This window comes from Polypterus senegalus, chromosome 1 (genome assembly GCF_016835505.1).
Source record: "Polypterus senegalus isolate Bchr_013 chromosome 1, ASM1683550v1, whole genome shotgun sequence".
Classification (NCBI taxonomy): domain Eukaryota; kingdom Metazoa; phylum Chordata; class Cladistia; order Polypteriformes; family Polypteridae; genus Polypterus; species Polypterus senegalus.
In genome coordinates this window covers 202,037,390-202,055,936 of record NC_053154.1, presented here as the reverse complement: position 1 = coordinate 202,055,936, position 18,547 = coordinate 202,037,390, and the positions used below count along the sequence as shown (strand labels likewise).

At 37.6% G+C, this 18,547-nt stretch overlaps 1 protein-coding gene across 1 annotated transcript; it reads left to right on the top strand.

Moving 5' to 3' along the window:
- The first annotated feature begins 1,049 nt into the window (after window positions 1-1,049).
- Window positions 1,050-18,547, top strand: LOC120537995 (M1-specific T cell receptor beta chain-like). The gene is made up of 6 exons (XM_039767327.1): window positions 1,050-1,122; window positions 1,381-1,694; window positions 6,079-6,417; window positions 12,312-12,407; window positions 12,802-12,857; window positions 18,110-18,547. Exons 2-6 carry the CDS (start codon window positions 1,499-1,501, stop codon window positions 18,203-18,205), a joined length of 783 nt encoding a protein of 260 aa, XP_039623261.1. The 5' UTR covers window positions 1,050-1,122; window positions 1,381-1,498; the 3' UTR covers window positions 18,206-18,547.

Sequence of the window (18,547 nt, the reverse complement as noted above, 5' to 3'; positions counted from 1 at the left end):
TTAGAGGAGTAAGAAGCTCCATAAATAATCATGAATAGACAAGAGCATATTTATAAAATAACAACGGCTCACGATTTTATTTTTATATCTACATATAAGTGATATCAAAATTAAGCAAAATACACATATGTGAAAATAAAAGAATAAACCCAACAACTGAATCTCCCAAGCACAATCTTGCACTGAGTTCACATACAAGATTGAAATATAAAATCATCGGCAGAAAAATAAATAACATAAAATAATCTTTAAAACTCAGAAAAACAAGAAGCAAAACAATACCGCAGCAGTAAAGCAGCTGAAACTAAAAGAAAAGATAAGCAAGCAATTAGCAACAGAAACATGTTTTAACAAATGACAGGCAGCAGACTCTGTCTCCCCTCCGCTATACCCGCTGGTCTTATACTAGCCCTTAACTGGACTAAGGTAAGACTTGTTGATAACAATAAGTGCTACCTGTTACAGTTTTCTTATTTTTCCACACATTCGGAATCTTTTCAAAGCCCAAAGAACTAATTTCATGCACAAAGAATGCAACCGTTCTTTATCAACCAAGGGACCACAACCCAGTACAATGTAAAAAATAATTATTCTTTAATATGATTTAATGGTTCTTTATTGGGTCATCGTTCTGAAGAACCACTCTGGCACCTTTATTTTGTAAAATGCTATTAACGAACCAGGACTTTAAAGAGTGATCCTATACGTTTTGTTTGAGGTTGAGGAAGCATTTCCAAAACCCTTGTCGATTGTATGTTATTGACATAACACGAGATTTTAAGATGTAAATGATCTGAAAAATGAACCATTAAACACAAAGGTTATGACGAAACGCAGGTAAACACTGATAGTTGAAGGGAATGGCCTCAAGGTGGATGAAGAGGCTGACTTCCCTTCAGCTCTTCAGCTCCTCGCACAATGCTGCAGCGCTTTTTATATTCACGTACGAGCATCTCGGAAAACGGAAATTGTGTGATTATGAGAGCAGTAAAAAAAGGTCCAGCCCTATAGCTTTCCCTTAATTCGAATCTCTTTTAGCATTACTTATTCTATAGCAAAACTCCCGAGAAAGACGACGAACAATGATTGTTGTCATCTTCCTCAGTTTGTTTTCTCCTTCAGGTAAAACAACTGCGTTGTTTTGACTTATTTATTAATAATTCAGGATGCCTAGCCTAGTGGTCTGCCTACATGTATGGATTTTATTACTAAAATATAATTTTCTGTACACGGTACTCTGCTGACGTGTTACTTTACTAGATAATGGAATAGTAGAAACAGTATAAAGATATATATGTTGTATCTACCTTAAAGATAGATTTCTGCAAACTGTAATTTTTTTTTATCTTTTGAAATCCTATTTTGGGCGACTGCACACAGACCAGTCCTGTTCGTTAATGAAGGAGACACGGCCCATATTAGCTGCCGCTTCACCGAGACCATCTCAGCTCACACGAGCTACTGGGTTCGCTTCTTTAAGAAGACCGTGGACGGGACGATGGTGGTGCTGAATACCTCCAGTGAATGCAGTCCAGCTCATTCTTGTAAATACAAAATTACCAAATTAGATGAAAAATCTGTTGATTTAGCCGTCCATGATGCTCAGAATAACGACTCTGGTGAATACTATTGCTCAGAGCACATGGGTAGCTACCTCAAATTTCCAGACAAAGGAGTCTTGCTTGTTGTGGGAGGTAAGTTTAAAAATCATCCCTAGTGAAACCAAAAGAAAATATCGATTTTCCAGCTCTTAAACTTGATTTTAAGTACTCGGGATGTAATCTGCAATTGATAAGACAGCGACACTTTAAAATGCATGAGACGATTCACTGGTATAGGATTATTATTTTTGAAAGTTAACCAAAATTATAACATCTTTTTCCCACCGTTCCATTCAATAAGTCCGCTGTCGAGCCTATTACACAAAATGCACTGGACATAGTTAGGAAACAAACCATTGACACAATCTTGGCAAAGCAAAATAAAAAAAAAACTAGGCCTACATATAAAAGAAGACCAAAATGTAAAATATGCATGTAATGGTTTATACGCTTATTCCATTTCTGAACCGCTAAACCAAATACAGTAAATGATTGGGGAAAAGTCAGCGTTTATCGGGACCACAAGGCGTGAAGATCATGGACTGAAGGGTAGTCCACGGCAGAACACCCTCACTGGCGAGAATAAAATAGAAAGAAAGAAAGAAAGAAAGACCCTCAAATGCAAGCCGTTATTCTACTCAAAAGAAATTATGAAAATTTATATTGTCGTGATTGTCATCATACGTGCGCCACCCAAAACTGGTTCTTGCCAAATCACACAAGGCAAAGTTCTAACAAAGCTAGTCATTAGTGTGTACAGATTAAGAAACCATAGATTATTGGAACAAATGCAAAATGTACGCTTGGAATTACCTGCCTCAGAAATGTCTTCAATCTGTAAAGCCGTGATCCCATTCAGTGTATATGTACACAGATATGCGTAGAGCATAAACAATGATTTATTCGATTGTTTTGCTGTTTAGTCTTAAAAGAATTTTTTTCAGTACATTTTTACTTAAAATACAAGAAATTATTATATGGGAATAACATCAGAGTCGTCGTTTCAGTTATAAATAATATGTCAATTTTCTTAAACCAGTTTTAATAATCATACTTTAATTCAGAAGTTATTAAAAGAGTAAAACAGGCACAATGTGCGCCCGCTTGTTTTACAATTGTTACTTAGGCGCAGAGTTCGTAAATTTTCCCGAAACTTAAGCTTTATTAATTTGCTACACATCTGTCTTTCTCGAACGTAATGTAAGGAAAAAGTAATAAACAATACAAACGCCATCCTATTTTCTCCATATATAGTCCCTGGTTGTTCTTTTAGAACAAGCTTATTGTTAAAATGAATAATAATGTTTAAAAGGGCATATACCAGAAACATGAAAGAACCGGGGCGGTAGTATGAGGGTTGAAGATTAGCTAAAACAGCCAGTAATTCCAGTAAACCAATCCGCAGCTAGTCGCACACATTTGTCAACTGTCACTTTATGATCTGCGGTCATTTTGAAAACTTATCAAAAACATAATACGTTTCTCAGTAACATAAATCAGAAGTGTTGAGTTATTCTCCAAATGATGAATATTTAATCAGTTTCTTGTATTTCGATGTATTTTTATTTGCAATTCCGACCAATTATAAAAATAATAATAACGACAACAACAGTCAGTGTATGCCAGCAATCAGACCCGGGACTCGGACAGCAGCCACCACAAGGGTCTTATCATTGTTGTAGTTAACATTCTTATACAAAAAACAAACTGACTACGTTTAATATCTTTTCGGTTAAATTTTTACATCCTCATTTTTGACACAACACTTATAATATAGTTGTCATTTGTACTGTAGGTTTACATCTGAAAGTAAACATCACATTGGTCAGCCGCAATGACTTCAAGTATCTGACTGCCTTGAGTTCCAGCCGTGGTCACAGTAACCTTGCGCTCCATCTTGCTTCAGACCTTCATTCAGAGTCCGCAGCCCCACACAAGCCTATTCTCACACTTAACGAATCCTAATGAGCAACATTTGCTGCCATCTAGAGGTGACAAACAAGAGGTCTAATGAACCTTCACTTTACATGGCCTAATCTCAAAATCGCATTAGAAGGATCATGAAAATAGGAGAACTGATATCGACATTACGTACTAAATCTATACATTTTTCGCTTGAAACTTATAGCAATATTTAACTAAAATTGCTTTACACTCATAATACATTTCTTTACAAGTTAATAGTACTAGTGTGTTGAATACCTGAGTATTAACAGATACGTAAAGTATTAATAATGCAGCAATATTAACCAATGTCAGAAATCTCTCAGAGGTTTTGTTTCTTATCAGACTGGAGTTCCATGAACTCGTAGGCCACAACACTACACAAAGCTTCATCCTTAGTCTTGTGCAAGTAAGTTATTAAGTAACAAAGAGCAACTTGGCCTAATCTTCTTTAGTGGAACTGAAACTGGCTGAAGTAAGCCCGGCAGGTCGATTAACACCAGACTTACTCATTAGCCCTGAGGCTTCTCAGACATGTCAAAATTTTTAATAATTCATGTAAACAAAAGCCTGATTGTGGGTCTCAGCTACTAAATATTGCGATACCAATGTGCAATCTCTGAACACAAACAATAAATGCTGCCTTTGTTAATCATTTTAATGCAGCCAAATTGCATTATTACTATTTATGTTGCAACTAATGATTTTTTTTCACCCCAGTATTTATGACAGTTTGGCGCCAATGTGTGATACTTTGTGGTAACATTGCAATGCAAATATTATATTACCAAACATACAGTATTGGATTACTTATCAAAATTGTTCTCACTATTCATATTTGTAATGAAAAAAATGTCTGTTAGCTTCACTTTGCTTCCAAATATTGTTCTTTGCTTCTGTTTTTGGGTCTGGTTTGATTGTAATCATTAATAAACCTGAGAGTTGCAAGGTATGTAATTATAGAAAAGTTTGTAGTAGATGGCCTTTTGAAGGACCTTTGGTTTTCTTCAGCGGCCCGACTCATTTGCACCCTCATCAGCCACTCCTTTATACTGCACAGTTCTTCTCCAGTTCTATGTGCTCCCGGCTGCTTTATCACTCACTCTATTCACCTAGGATCAGAGTCCATGAGTTGATCCAAGGCCAGAGCCCAAACTGGAGTCTTATCTGTGGCCACACACCCGAAGCGATGGACTTAACCAGTGGGGAGATATGGTAAAAGTGCTTCTTTAAGTGCTCTGTCTGCACCTTGGTCCACGCTACCAGGAGCTGGCTTCTCCATGTAGCTCCATCACTTCTTACTGTCCTTGGCCACCTGAGTAATGGACCTAGGAAAATAGAATATTGCGTTGTAAATCTCTTTGAACTGAGGAGAAAAAAAAGTTACGTGTTAGTTGTACTGTATGGAACTGTAACTGTAGTGTAGTGATTTATATTGGTTGTAATGATAGTTCTGTGCCACGAGTGGGCAAATACTGTACTGTACATTAGTCCACAGTCCAGTGTAGTGTATGCAGAGCAAACATATATCCCTGCAGCCTGGAGCCTACACCCTGGAGCATCAAGTAGTTGGATTTGACTCCAATGGGTGCCAATAGAGTCTAGCTATGGACCTCCAGACTATGTTTAAGATTAGGATTATGGGAAGGTTATCTGATTCAAGTAATGACAACTGTGTATTAAGTCAGCTACAGGTATTTTGAGCTTTGGGCTGCAGTGATATTAACTCATACAAACTCAACTCAAAGTAAGCCACAGAGCAGTGAAAATGTAACAGTCCTGTGAGTACACTCTGTGCTCTTTCTGCTGCTGAAATATAATCACCCAAGAATATCTATGAATTTCATCATGGACATTATATCTTCTCACATATATGTCTTAGTAATTCTAAGAGTTCTGAAAATTTTCTGAGAACTGTCAGGACATGAATTTAATTTGCAGTCTGTTACTGAAGTTGATGGAAGACATAGCCAGCTTATACACTTACTAAGTAACATGTGGGTTGGAAGCACATAGATTAAGAAAATTAAATACCCTAGTTTAGTTATGGGTTTCAGGAAATCCTCGTTAATTAACAATCAATTTTAAGGTAGTATTTTCAACCTTTCTGGCGCAACAATGCTTTGAGGAAACTCAGCAATTTACAAGCAAGTTTATGAACCACTTCAATTAAGAGTGATTTTTGGAAAACAGGAGTTAATTAACGAAGAACTTAAAAATTTAATTAAGCAAGTACTTAGTGTAATGTTGATTCAAGGCATCTCACCCCAGATTGATGGACAGTGCTCTGTAGTTCATGCTAATTAGCTCAACCACAACTAACTAAGAACCATCTAAGCACAAGTTCAGCTCAACTCCAGCTCACTTTTTTGCAGCAATTGAGGTCACAGCTGGAGGTGATGCATTGAAAGTACTGTGCTAACTTGTCAACAACTTAATATGTAGCTGCAGGCTAACTCAGGAAGTTTTCTTGCAGCTGGCTCATTGTGTTATTTTGCTATTATATCAGTTATATGTGGCTTTCTTTTCACAGGTGATCCCAGGACAGCAGTAAATGTGTCTCTCTTTGTCTCCCAGTATGATTCAAATGACAATGCTGAGCAAAAACATATCACTCTGATTTGCCTGGTGACAAAGATCTCCACACCCTACCTGTCCTTAAAATGGTTTATTAATGGTACTGTTGCAGCACAGGACTCTGGACTACAAGTGCAAAGGCAAAATACAAAAGAGTATGAGGCCATAGGCCGCCTGACAGTCTCTGAGCAAACATGGTATGCTGGTACCGTGTTGTCATGTGAAGTGCAGCTGTCTTTGAATTCAGTGTGGCATAGCAGGAATGCAACATATCAACCCAGCATAAATATGAAAGGTGTGTACATTATTGAACACGGAAGGGGCATGGGGGGTGTTAATCTAAAGAATGCACATTAATACATGAAATTATAATAGGATGGTTATTTTTATTACCAGTAAACACAAACAATATTCATTTTTCTAAGTTAAACAGTATAGATTTATGTGTAATAAAGTGTCATATGTTGTAACTTTATTCTGCTGAGGTATATGTTGATAGTATATTTAGTATTGCAGTTCTTATACACTACACATGTAATATGTTTATATTAATATTACATATCTAAATAATCTTTTTTAAGAATACTAAATGTAATTACAAAACATTTAGTTGAAAGAATAAAATAAACAATAATGTGTATAACAATAATATGATGTGTAATAACAGTAATGATATGAATAAAGAAACATTAGTTTGACAATGATGCACTAAACAGCAGAAACATTGAAAGCACTCCTTGAGCTGCCAAATTTCATGTCACTTTTTTCTGATTCTTTTTTTTTTTTTTTTTTATTAATTTTATTACAATCCATATAAAGCAATCAAGTTTTTACAAAAAAAAATTGAGTTAAGAACAGATCGATCCCCACCCTGAGAGAGAGAGCAAGCAAACGGTTAAAATTTAAGGCTTGTAAACATACCTAAATTAATAAATTCTCTGTGCTTTATGAACTTATTTTAAAATATTACTGATTAGCTCCTGCCATGTTTTGAAAAAGTCTGTACGGATCCTCTAACTGAGTATTTGATTTTTCCAATTTCAAATAATATAACACATCAGTTTCCCACTGACTTAAAGAGGAGAGTTTGGGTTCTTCCAGTTTATCAGAATAAGTCTGCGTGCCAAAAGTGTAGTGAATGCAATCACAACTTGTTTGTCTTTCTCCACTTTAAGCCCGTCTGGAAGAACCCCAAACACAGCTGTTAATGGGTTAGGAGGGATTGTGAGTCCAAGGCTGTCTGAAAGGTAATTCAAAAATTTTGTCCAGAATAATGTTAATTTGGTGCAGGCCCAGAAAATGTGACCCAGTGAGGCTGGGACTTGGTTGCAACGTTCGCAGGTTGGATCATGCCCTGGAAACATTTTGGAGAGTTTTAGTGAGACAGATGTGCTCGATATATAATTTTGAGTTGTATAATTGTATGCTTTGCATATGGAGCTCAGTGAATTCTCTGCATTGCTACTTTCCACTCCTTTTCTGATATATTAATTGAGAGATCTTTTCCCAGTGTCCTCTTGGATCTTTGAAAGGAAGGGATTGTAAAATGATTTTATATATTGTAGAGATGGAGTCTAACTCCTTGAGATTGAGCAATATTTTTCCAGCGTGGATGAGGGTGCAAGATGAGGAAAATCTGGAAGGTTCTGTTTAACAAAGTTCCTGATTTGAAGATAGTGAAAGAAATGTGTAGCTGGAATGTTAAATTTGGAATGTAATTGTTCATAGGATGCAAAGACGTTGTCTATATAAAGATCTCTAAGCAAGTTAATTCCAAATTTTTCCAGATATTAAAACTGCATATGTTTGTGAAGGTTGAAAGAGGTGGTTCTCTTGCAGGGTGCCACAGATAGAAGCTTCTCCGTCTTAAAATGCTTTCTACATTGGTTCCAGATTCTAAGTGAGTGGAGCACAATTGGGTTATTAGTGTATTGCCGATAGCGTGTGTTTATTGGAGCACAGAGCAAGGAATACAAAGAAGTACTGCAGGATTTTACTTCTATTGCGGTCCATGCCTGTGTATGTTCTTCTATTTGTGTCCAGGTTCTTATCGCCTGTATATTTGCTGCCCAGTAATAAAACTGGAAGTTAGGTAGAGCCATGCCGCCTTCTGCCTTTTGTCTTTGTAGGGTCGCTCTTTTGATGCGTGGATGTTTTGAATTCCAAATAAATGAGGTTATTGTTGAATCTAATTGCTTAAAGAATGATTTATTAATGTATATTGGTATGTTTTGAAATAAAAAGGAGCTTAGGAAGAATATTCATCTTAACAGTGTTAATTCTTCCAGCTAGTGTGAGATGAAGGGTTGACCATCTATGCAAGTCTTGTTTAATTTTTTCCATGCAGACGCGAAATTTTGTTGATAAAGAGCTTTATGTTTACTTGTGATGTTTACCCAGGTATTTAAACTGTTCTGCAATGATAAAAGGTAGGTTGTCTAATCTAATATTATATGCTTGAGAATTCACTGGAAAGAGTACACTTTTATTCAGATTAATTCTGAGACCAGAGATCTTTTGAAATTCTGTGAGTGCTGCTAAGACTGCAGGCACAGAATTTTCTGGGTCCGATATATACAGTACCATGTTATCTGCATATAATGAGATTTTCTGTTCCAGTCCTTCTCTGCTAATCCCCTTTATCTGATCAGTATTTCGACAATGTATTGCCAGTGGTTCAATGGCAATTGCAAACAGCAGTGGTGACAGGGGCATCCTTGTCTAGTGCCACGTTCTAGTTTAAAGTAGTCTGAGCAAATGTTATTGATGCAAACTGAAGCTTCTGGGTTAGTATACAGTAATTTAATCCATGCACAAATGTTCGGCCAAACCCAAACTTCTCCAATGTAGTAAAAGGTATTTCCATTCAATCATGTCAATGCTTTTTCTGCATCCAATGATAATAATATTTCTGGGGTGTTTGATTTAGTTGGTGAGTATATTACATTAAACAGGCGTCAAGATTTGAAGATAAGTGTCGGCCCCTAATAAATCCAGTTTGGTCTTGTGATATTACGAGGGAGCACTTTCTCCATCCTTCTAGCTATGATTTTAGAGAGTATTTTAACGTCGTTATTCAGAAGTGAAATTGGTCTGTATGATGCACATTGTAATAAGTCCTTATTTTGTTTTGGAAAGACAGTGATTAGTGCTTGGAAAGGTTTGTGGAAGAGATTGGTTATCTCTGGCTTCTGTAAATGTTGCTAATAGGAGGGAGCTAGCTGAGCGGAGAATTTCTTGTAAAACTCTGCAGGGTAGCCATCAGGGCCTGCTGCTTTTCCACCTTGGAGTGACTTTATAGCATCTAGTAATTCTGATAATGCAGAGGTTTATCAAGTTCCTCCACACTAAAGCGTCTATTTGTGGTATCTGTAATGTATCCAGAAATGCATTAGATTGTATATTGTCTTCTTTAAACTCAGTAGTATATAGGGATTTATAGTAGTCTCTGAAAGTGTGCATTATATTTTTGTGTTCGATGATTTTATCTCCGTTATGTTAGTGATTACCGAGATTGCGTTGCACTTCTTGCTTGTGAATTTGTTGAGCTAAAAGCTTATTAGCTTTCTCCATGTTCATAATAATGATGTCTGGATTTGTAAATTAGTTGTTCAGTTTCTTTAGTTGTCAAGAGGTTTAATTCTGAATGTAGAGCCTGCCTCCTCTATGTAGAGTCTCGCTTGGTAGTCTGGCATGTTCTTCATCTATTTTAGTAATTTCGCTTTTATCTCTGCTACTTTCTTGGCTCGGATTTATTTCTGTGGGAAAGATATGAGATAATCTGTCCTCTTAATAAGGCCTTAAGAGTTTCCCAGAGTATTCCTGCAGAGATCTCGGGAGATGTATTTGTCTCTAGAAAGAATTTGATTTGTTTGGATATAAATTCAGTACAATTCTCGTCAGCTAATAGAAGCGGTTGAGGCCATCTGCGGGTGAGTGTATGGGGCTTAGTAATTTCAGCTCCAAGATCATAGGTGCATGGTCCGAAATAACAATAGCATCGTATTTACAAGATTTAATCTTAGGCAAGAAGTTATTGTCTATAAAGAAGTAATCAATCCTTGAGTAGCAATGATGTACTGGTGAGTAGAAAGAATATGTTCTTGAATTTGGGTTTAAAAACCTCCAGGGATCTGATAAGTTGTGATCAGTTATAAACTTTGTAATTATCTTTGCGGTGTTAGATGCGTTCCCCTGTGGAGGAAGTCCTATCTAAAAGTGGATTTAGAACACAATTAAAGTCCCCAGCCATTATAACTTTATGAGTGTTCAGATTGGGAATGGATGCAAATAAATTTTGTATAAATTCCTTATCATCAACATTAGGTGCATAAACATTTATCAAAATCATTTTACAGTTAGATAAGTCTCCCATGACCATTACATATCTCCCTTCAGGATCCAATACTACATCTGATGCTACAAATGGTACTGTTCTATGTATGAGAATTCCCACCTCTCATTTTTCTTTGTAAAACTAGAATGGAACATTTGGCCAGTCCAGTCTTTTTGCAGCCGGAACTGATCCTTGCTTAGTAAGTGGGTTTCCTGTAAAAATACTATTTTAGCATTTAGACCTGTTAGGTGAGAGAGTACTTTCTTTCTCTTTAATTCGTGATTCAGGCCTTTAACATTCCAGCTTACGAAGTTAACTGTCCCATCATGGAGACACTGATTCTGAGTTTTTGATGTCATTTTATAGTCTTAACTGGAAGTGAGATAGTTTAGGTCTTAATTTCCTATTTCCCCAAGAGTTGTTGCCATGCAGCTTATTATTACGTTGATAGTTATAATTATAAAGATTGAGATGATAGATTAGGTATAGATCAAGCCTGCTCTCTTTCTCCCCCTTAACCCCCCCTTTTTTGCCTCCCCAAGTGAGGCTAAAACCCACTTCACACAGTCCCAGCAGTCCCAGTCCTCTGACATACCCAGAGACAGAGCAAGCAAAACAAGCCCCAATGCAACGGCGCTTTAGGGTTAAAAGATAGAGACATCTCTTACCACTTTTTTCTGATTCTGAAAAGGATTTCAGATTTGAATTAAACTCCCATCCACCTCCACAGTGAGAATTTAACAAAATTATTTTACTGCTAAAACTATTTAGTTCCTGATTTTCTTCATAAAGATATCATTTTTGGGCAAAAAGTTTTGAAAAATTCAATAATCATTTCTGGATCTCAGGATTTAGAAATAGGTTACAAAATGTGATGTTTTAATTTTTTGAATTGTAACTGATGTAAGCAGAGTTCAAACTGTGATTAGGAATCCTTAAACATTGTGGACTAAGCCCCGGATACTGACAGGCAGACATGTTATTGAGCACCACCACACGTTTATTTACAGCCATATTTACAATTAAAGTGCCACACAACCCCCAAGACTCTCCAAAGTCCAGGTCTCACACTTTCTTCTTTTTTTGCTTCTTTAGGCTGCCTCCACTCCTCCTCTCCAAGACCTCGTCTCCTTCTCTCCTGACTCCAGCCCCCGAATGGAGGGAGGCGGCCCCTTTTATAGCCACCCAGATGTGCTCCAGGTGTCCTCCAGCAATCTTCTGCCGTCACACCCCTGTGTGGCAGAAGCACTCCGGGTGTCCCTGATCCTCGTCCCCCCAGCACTTCTGGGTGTGGCAGAAGTGCTCAGGTCCAGGGCTCTCTAGGCATTGGGGTGCCCCCTGGCAGGAACCTCGGGCCCCTACAGGGTTGAGCTTCCAAGCTCTCTACCCATGGTCCCCAAAGCCACCAGGGCGGTCGTCCCCTTGTGGTCTGGAGGAGGTGCAAGCCCTCTTCTGGTTCTCCTGGGCGTCCCAGCTGGGTAGCAGTCCCAGCCACTCGCCACAACATGTTGTTTCTTTTTTCAACATTCACTGGTCAGAGAAACAGTTGTACATGTGGAGGAAGGACTACAAGGAATGCTTATAAATGTAGAGATGGATTTGCCAAATTTTAAAGATCATTTCGTCATTTATCATGGGATCTTCTCCTACTTGAAACAAGTCTTAAAAACTTTCATTTATTTTTAAATTAAAATCATTATTTCTGGGTTCGGAGTAATTTACCAGCAGGTCATGAGCAAGTGTAAGGCACCAGCACGATGTCATCCATTGAAAATGTATTAATTAGAAGTGTACATTTTTCAATAGGTTATTCATTTGTTGAAGTGTACTAATGGACTACTATTTCATTTCAGGGTCCTGCTTTGCAGAGTTTGCATTTTTCACTGGGGCAGCAGTTGGCCTGTTGTTGCTCGTTTGGTTTGCCAGCTTTGTATTGACTGATTACAGAGGTACTGAAAATGCAGTTATATGCAAAAATTCAAACTAATATTCCATTATTAAATGTGGGAGGCATGGTGGTGGAGTGACTAAAGCTACTGTCACACAATCTCCATAAAACCAGGTTCAAATTCTGCAGATGTGTGTTGAACCAGTTTGTATGTTAGTTTTCGTCCCAGAACCCCGCAGACATACACGTTAGGTTTTTAAGCAACTCTAAACTGGTCTGTATGTGAGCCATGTGATGGATGGGCAACTTCTCCATTTTTTTTTTTTTTTGCCTATTTGCACTCCACGTTGGCAGTACTCCCCACAACCCTGAACTGGATTTAAAGAATGATTTTGAATTTGGGAATGTATGCATATATTATTAAATGTCTAATTTGGCTGTGCTTGTATATTCAGTGATTGCAGAAAACAGTGAGGAAAGAAAAAGGAAACTCTCATCTAGAGATTCAAAGGTAAAGTAAAAATTTTTATTTCTTTCAGAATCATAGAGGTTGCCTTTTTTATTTTACATGTACTTGAATTTGTATTAAACAAGAACACCATTTCCTAAATTTAGATACACAAATATATTTACTTGTGTGGTCCATAAAACAAGCAAATCTTGGATATATGGTACTACTAGGATAATACTTTATCTTATAATGAATAGATATAGATTTTCCATGGACTTTTTAAACTTATTAACATATAATCAAATACCAGATGTGCAATGTATACTTGGATAACTGACCAAGTGCAGTCTATCTTACCTCTATTTTCCGTCCACATGGTTCGGTTTAACTAGCGATCCAAGCATCATAAGGCTATTTGATTTTCTGTTTGAAACTGGACTGGCTAGTATAAATGAATATGGGTGTGTGTACAAGAGTGTGCCTTAAATTGAAATAGCACTCATTCGAGGGTTGGTTTTTGCCATGTACCTGATGTTACCAGCAGGGGGCTGTGCTCCTGAGACCCCGGACTGCATTAAGTGGGTTCAGTAGTGAATGGATGGTCACCTACATAAAACAAGTCAGACAACAAAGCAGCGTCCAAAGATTTACATATGTTACTGGGTACTGCAAAGAAGAAGCAGAATAGAAAATAAAATTTGAATCCCAGCTACATGACTTGCCCATGTTTATAAAAGTAAAGCAAAGCTCAATGTCTTACATAAAACAGCAGTCAATGTGAAATGAATCACTGGGTACCCAATCACCCAGCCTAAAGGTTTTGGAACTTTATTGTCAGCAGTTTAAATGATTAATGACAAAGCGTATTTATATTATTTAACCTTGGGAGCTTTGACTACTATTATGTATTTTTGTAAAGTCCTGGGGCCTCATGTATAAACGGTGCGTACACACAGAAATGTTGCGTAAGAACTTTTCCACATTCAAATCGCGATGTATAAAACCTACACTTGGCGTAAAGCCGCGCACTTTTCCACGGTACCTCATACCTTGTTGTACGCAAGTTCTCCGCTCGGTTTTGCAGACTGTCGGCACCCAGCGTCAAAGCAATGCTACTGTTCCTGTGTGATTACACCTTATTTTCCTGACGCGGCTTTATAAATACACTGAAACTAACTTCATATTGTTTATTAGTGTAACGCATCTGATTGTAATTAACTTGTAACAATATAATGGTCCAGGGAATAGCCATAGTATTCCAAATACCATAACTGCTTTAGCGTTATTACACTCACTGCACCTTCTTCTTCTTCCCGTTAGGAGTTGCCACAGCGGATCATCTTTTTCCATATTCCTCTCACTGCACCACTCAGAGTATTTATATCACTGTATCTGAGTGTGAATCACAGCAGCAGCTGATCGGAAAGAGAATTATCGGTATACAGCATCAAGCACACGCTGCCTCAGCCACGGCAAAACGTTTCAAAGCCTTTCCTGACCTCGCGGTTCAGAAACAGTTTCATCCCAAGAACTATAAACGCACTTAATCATTTGCTCCTTGTAGAACTGTTTGTACTTATAAGTACAATCACCTCACTGTAAACTTACACTACAGTTATAATATCGCACAACCTGAGCCACTTTATAAAACGCGTATTTACATATAATGACGATATCATTTTTAAGGTGAAATGCAGCAAAATATGTTTATTATATTAAACAGATAAAACTTTAATTTCATTTAAATAATCTATATTCTTCACTGGGACTGGCGTGAAGGATAGAATAATTAAACATGTACTACGAAGATATTTCAATGTTCCTTAAACGTTTTGAAGAATCGGCGCTAAGCTTACAGATGACTTAATTTCTATTACAGAGCTGATTGTGTGGTGATTGGGTATTTGGGGAAAGAAAAGCACTGACTGCAGTGGCGGCCATGCCAATATATATTGAATATAAAACAGAAACAGAAAATAACAACACAGCTAAAAACGCAGCGACAAATTTCAGCAAAAGTTAAATGCTTGTGTCATGAGCACGAGGCGGCTATGCAGTGTCTGCAACGGACGTGGCCATCCACTGTGCATAAGATACCATATTGACATTGGCGGGCGAAGGAGCCACCGATTCTTCCTCTGCCCAGTGCCATCACAAGCCTAAAGCCGCCCCCGAGTACTGCTGCAATAAATTATTTCATCGAAGTGAAACATGTTTAATAACGTGCTTTAACTCCTATCATCATGAAAATGACATCACGTATACAGCTCATTATTTTAGTTATTCAGAGAGCTGTAATATCATGAATGTAATGGATTCTGTGTCCAGTTGGAGGAAGAGAGCCGGTTTAAGACGCAAGTAGTGATTCACACACATAGAGCACATAGAAGATCAAATACAAAACAAAGCATTTAACGTGCTACTTTAATTACGATGTGATTTGAGAAACTGGTTATTAAACGATTTTAAGATGAATTTTATGATGTTCTACTTTAATGACAAAACAAACTATGTGATTAAAGTGGAAATGTCGAGATTAAAGTTGACATTTCGTGCTTTTTCCCCACCGTGTGCCTTTTTTCCTCTGTACCCTAATAAGCTTTCATATGACACTCAGACAGTGGGCTTACAACTCTTCTTTTCACGGCGACTTTGATATGTGACTTCTTTTTTATTTCCGGCACTGTGCGATTTTGTGAACGTGAGTTTTCAAGTTTCTCCAACACGCTATGTCACTCGATCAACTTCCTTTTGTTGATTATACCACGGCTTATTTGAACAAATAGTATGTTTTTCCTTTGCCTCCACTTGGTATTCGCTGAAATTCTTATATTTTCCCCCGTTCTTTTCCCATTGTCTTTTCACAGAAGGCTGAGCTTAAGGGTGATTTATATTGATTTGCATATTCAAAGAGGCGTAATTCTGAGACGAATTGGGGCGTTACATAATGCGCGTGCACGAGCGTTAGTTTTCACGCTGATTGGGATTTATGTAGCGGAAAAACGTGGAAGTTGGAGTACGCACAGATTCCTGCATCTGGATTTTTCTTTGCGTAAGCACATTTCGGCTTTTGTGCTTACGCCATGTTATAGTGCAAGTTCTACGCACGGCGTTATACATGAGGCCCCTGCTGTTCACCAAGTGCTTCTGTGTAAATCGGTATAACATTTACAGAATTTGAACAAAGTCAACAACTTTCCATTTTCTCAGAAATATTCTTTTCTTAAATATGATGAATTTCCAAAAGTGGTTAAGATCATTTCATGAAGTAATGTTTCATTATGTATCCTACTCTGTGAGCAACAATCCAAGATACAGCACAACCTTTTATTATTAGTAATTAAATCATTGATAATAAATCTTGTAAACCTATTTACTGGCCCATTAATTTAGGTCTAATGAACAGGGCTTAGCTGGAATTTTATTTTGGTGGGGATGAGAAAGTACATCAATTATAATTCTGTTTATGATCAATCAGTAGTATTTTACTATCATAAAATATATTTTGGTGCCTAATAAATATTGATAACAGCCATTCAATAAAGTAATAAGAAATGCAATGGTTTCATTAAAAAATAATCTCTGATCCCATGAGTATCTCACCTTCAGTTTTTTCTTCTTCCTCCATTCTGTATACATATAATGTGACTTGACAGGTCAGTCACCCTACAGGTCTCTTGTTGTTATAATATAACGCTAACCGTTTGAGAACACCCCTTGCCGAAAATGACACTTGTTTGATCAGTTACAACTTAAGCTTTTCTGGTAGGCGGCATAGTTACTAATTTATCTCTTTGTTACATCAACAAATACAAAAAAACCCCACTGCAAAACACAAATAACAGTACACTATAATACACGCATGTTCTTAAGAGAACACATTTTTTTTTCTCCTAACCATTCTAACATCAAGGGCCACCAGTATTTTTCAAGTCTGGTAGTCATTCTTATATACATTGCTTCTGAGATCCTGATTTGAGACAAAGCAGATGCAGAAAAAGGACAGATGGGTTATTTGATTGGTACTATGCTGGTGCAGTGATTTGCGGTACTGCCTCATAGTTTCAGGGACCCGAGTTCAAATGCGAGCCAAATTGACATTTTTCCCAGGTGTCAAACCTTCCACATCCTAAAGACATATAGCTTAGGTTATTTAGTGATTTTTTCTTCGCTGAGTATAAGTGAGGATGGGAGGGTACATTAGTATAGAGAAAGAGAGAGAGGTTAGGATACAGTGCATTGCCCCAACCACCACATGACAAACCAACTCAGGATCCAGATTAGGTCCCGAGTGCAGCCATGTGGTGGGTGACACCTCAGCACCACACAAGTTCAGATGGAATGGAACCAGTGTGAGGTTTTTTTTATGGTGGCTGGAGTGCCAATTCTACCACCAACGCCCAGGTTTTTCCCTGCAGGTTGAAGGGCCTACTAACAGGGCTGGATGCAGATTAATGTCATACCCAGGTTGAAGCAATTGCAAGTTAAGGGCCTTGCTCAAGGGCCCAACGAAGTAGAGTCACTTTTGGCATTTATGGGATTCGAACCAGCAAACCTTCCGATTGACAGTGCAAATCCCTAGCCTCAGAGCCACCACTCCACCCAAATTAGTATAAATTAGTATAGCTTATGATTAACTGTTGACCCATCAAAAACTGGTTCCTGCCTTGAAGCGATTACTGTCAAGACAGACTTAGATCCACATGGCCCTGTTCTTGGATTAGGCATATTCACAAAGCTGTTTGATGGATGTATCATGTGATAGACACTGGATGAAGCCAAGGAGATGCTCTAATCCAGGGGTGTCCAACTCCGATCCTGGTGAGTTGGAGTGCCTGCTGGTTTTCCTTCCTTCCACTTTCTTCACTAGGGACCAATTTTTGCTGTTAATTGACTTTTATTCCCTTCACTTTAATTGCAGTGTTTTAAAGACTCCATTCTCTGAATTGATGTTTTTCCTTAAATGGCAGCCTAGCAGAAGTTGCACCCGGTGCTGCCAGGAAAGGCTCAGATCTCCCACACTTCTAAATTTAGCTGAGTGGGTTTCAATTTACAAATGTCATTGAATGTCAACATTAAGAAAGCTGAAGTGAATACTTTTTTAAGCTGGAAAGGGTATACATAAAACAATGGAATATTGGATGTAGCTTTGAGGAATGCATTGATTTGAGAAAGGATGGTTGTTATAAATGCTCTTTGTAATTTAAAGTGAGTGCATAATGCCAATTTATTTAATTAACATACTAAAAAAGAAATAATTTTTTAATCAAATTAAGTGACTATTTTTTCCTAACTGATTTCTCTGTTTTCAGGGGAACAGTGATTTGCTCACTTATGCCCATCTGGATTTTGAACCTCATGGCAGAAACAGACTTCAGCAAAGCAAAGTGATTTATCATGCAAAATAAGAATATTTTAAGATTAATTTTATTCTATCAAGCTAAAGGCATTTCTATGTATAGTTCTCCTCCTATGAGCAATGGTGCATATCCTTTCTCTGACACACTATCATTAAGTACTTTCAGCCAACAGATTATACAGCAGAAGTATAGCTGGGGCTCCTTCATGCCTACGTCAATGCACCTTTATAATGCCTCAATGTGACCGGTCTTGTATCTTTAGTGAAGTCAAAGGTTTTCTTCTTTTTGTAATTCTTTGTGTATATTTGAAGAGCATTGTTGTTGTTTGCTATAACAATTCTTTTGCTTTTATAAAATGCTAAAATTCACTCTTGGGACAAATAAAGTAAC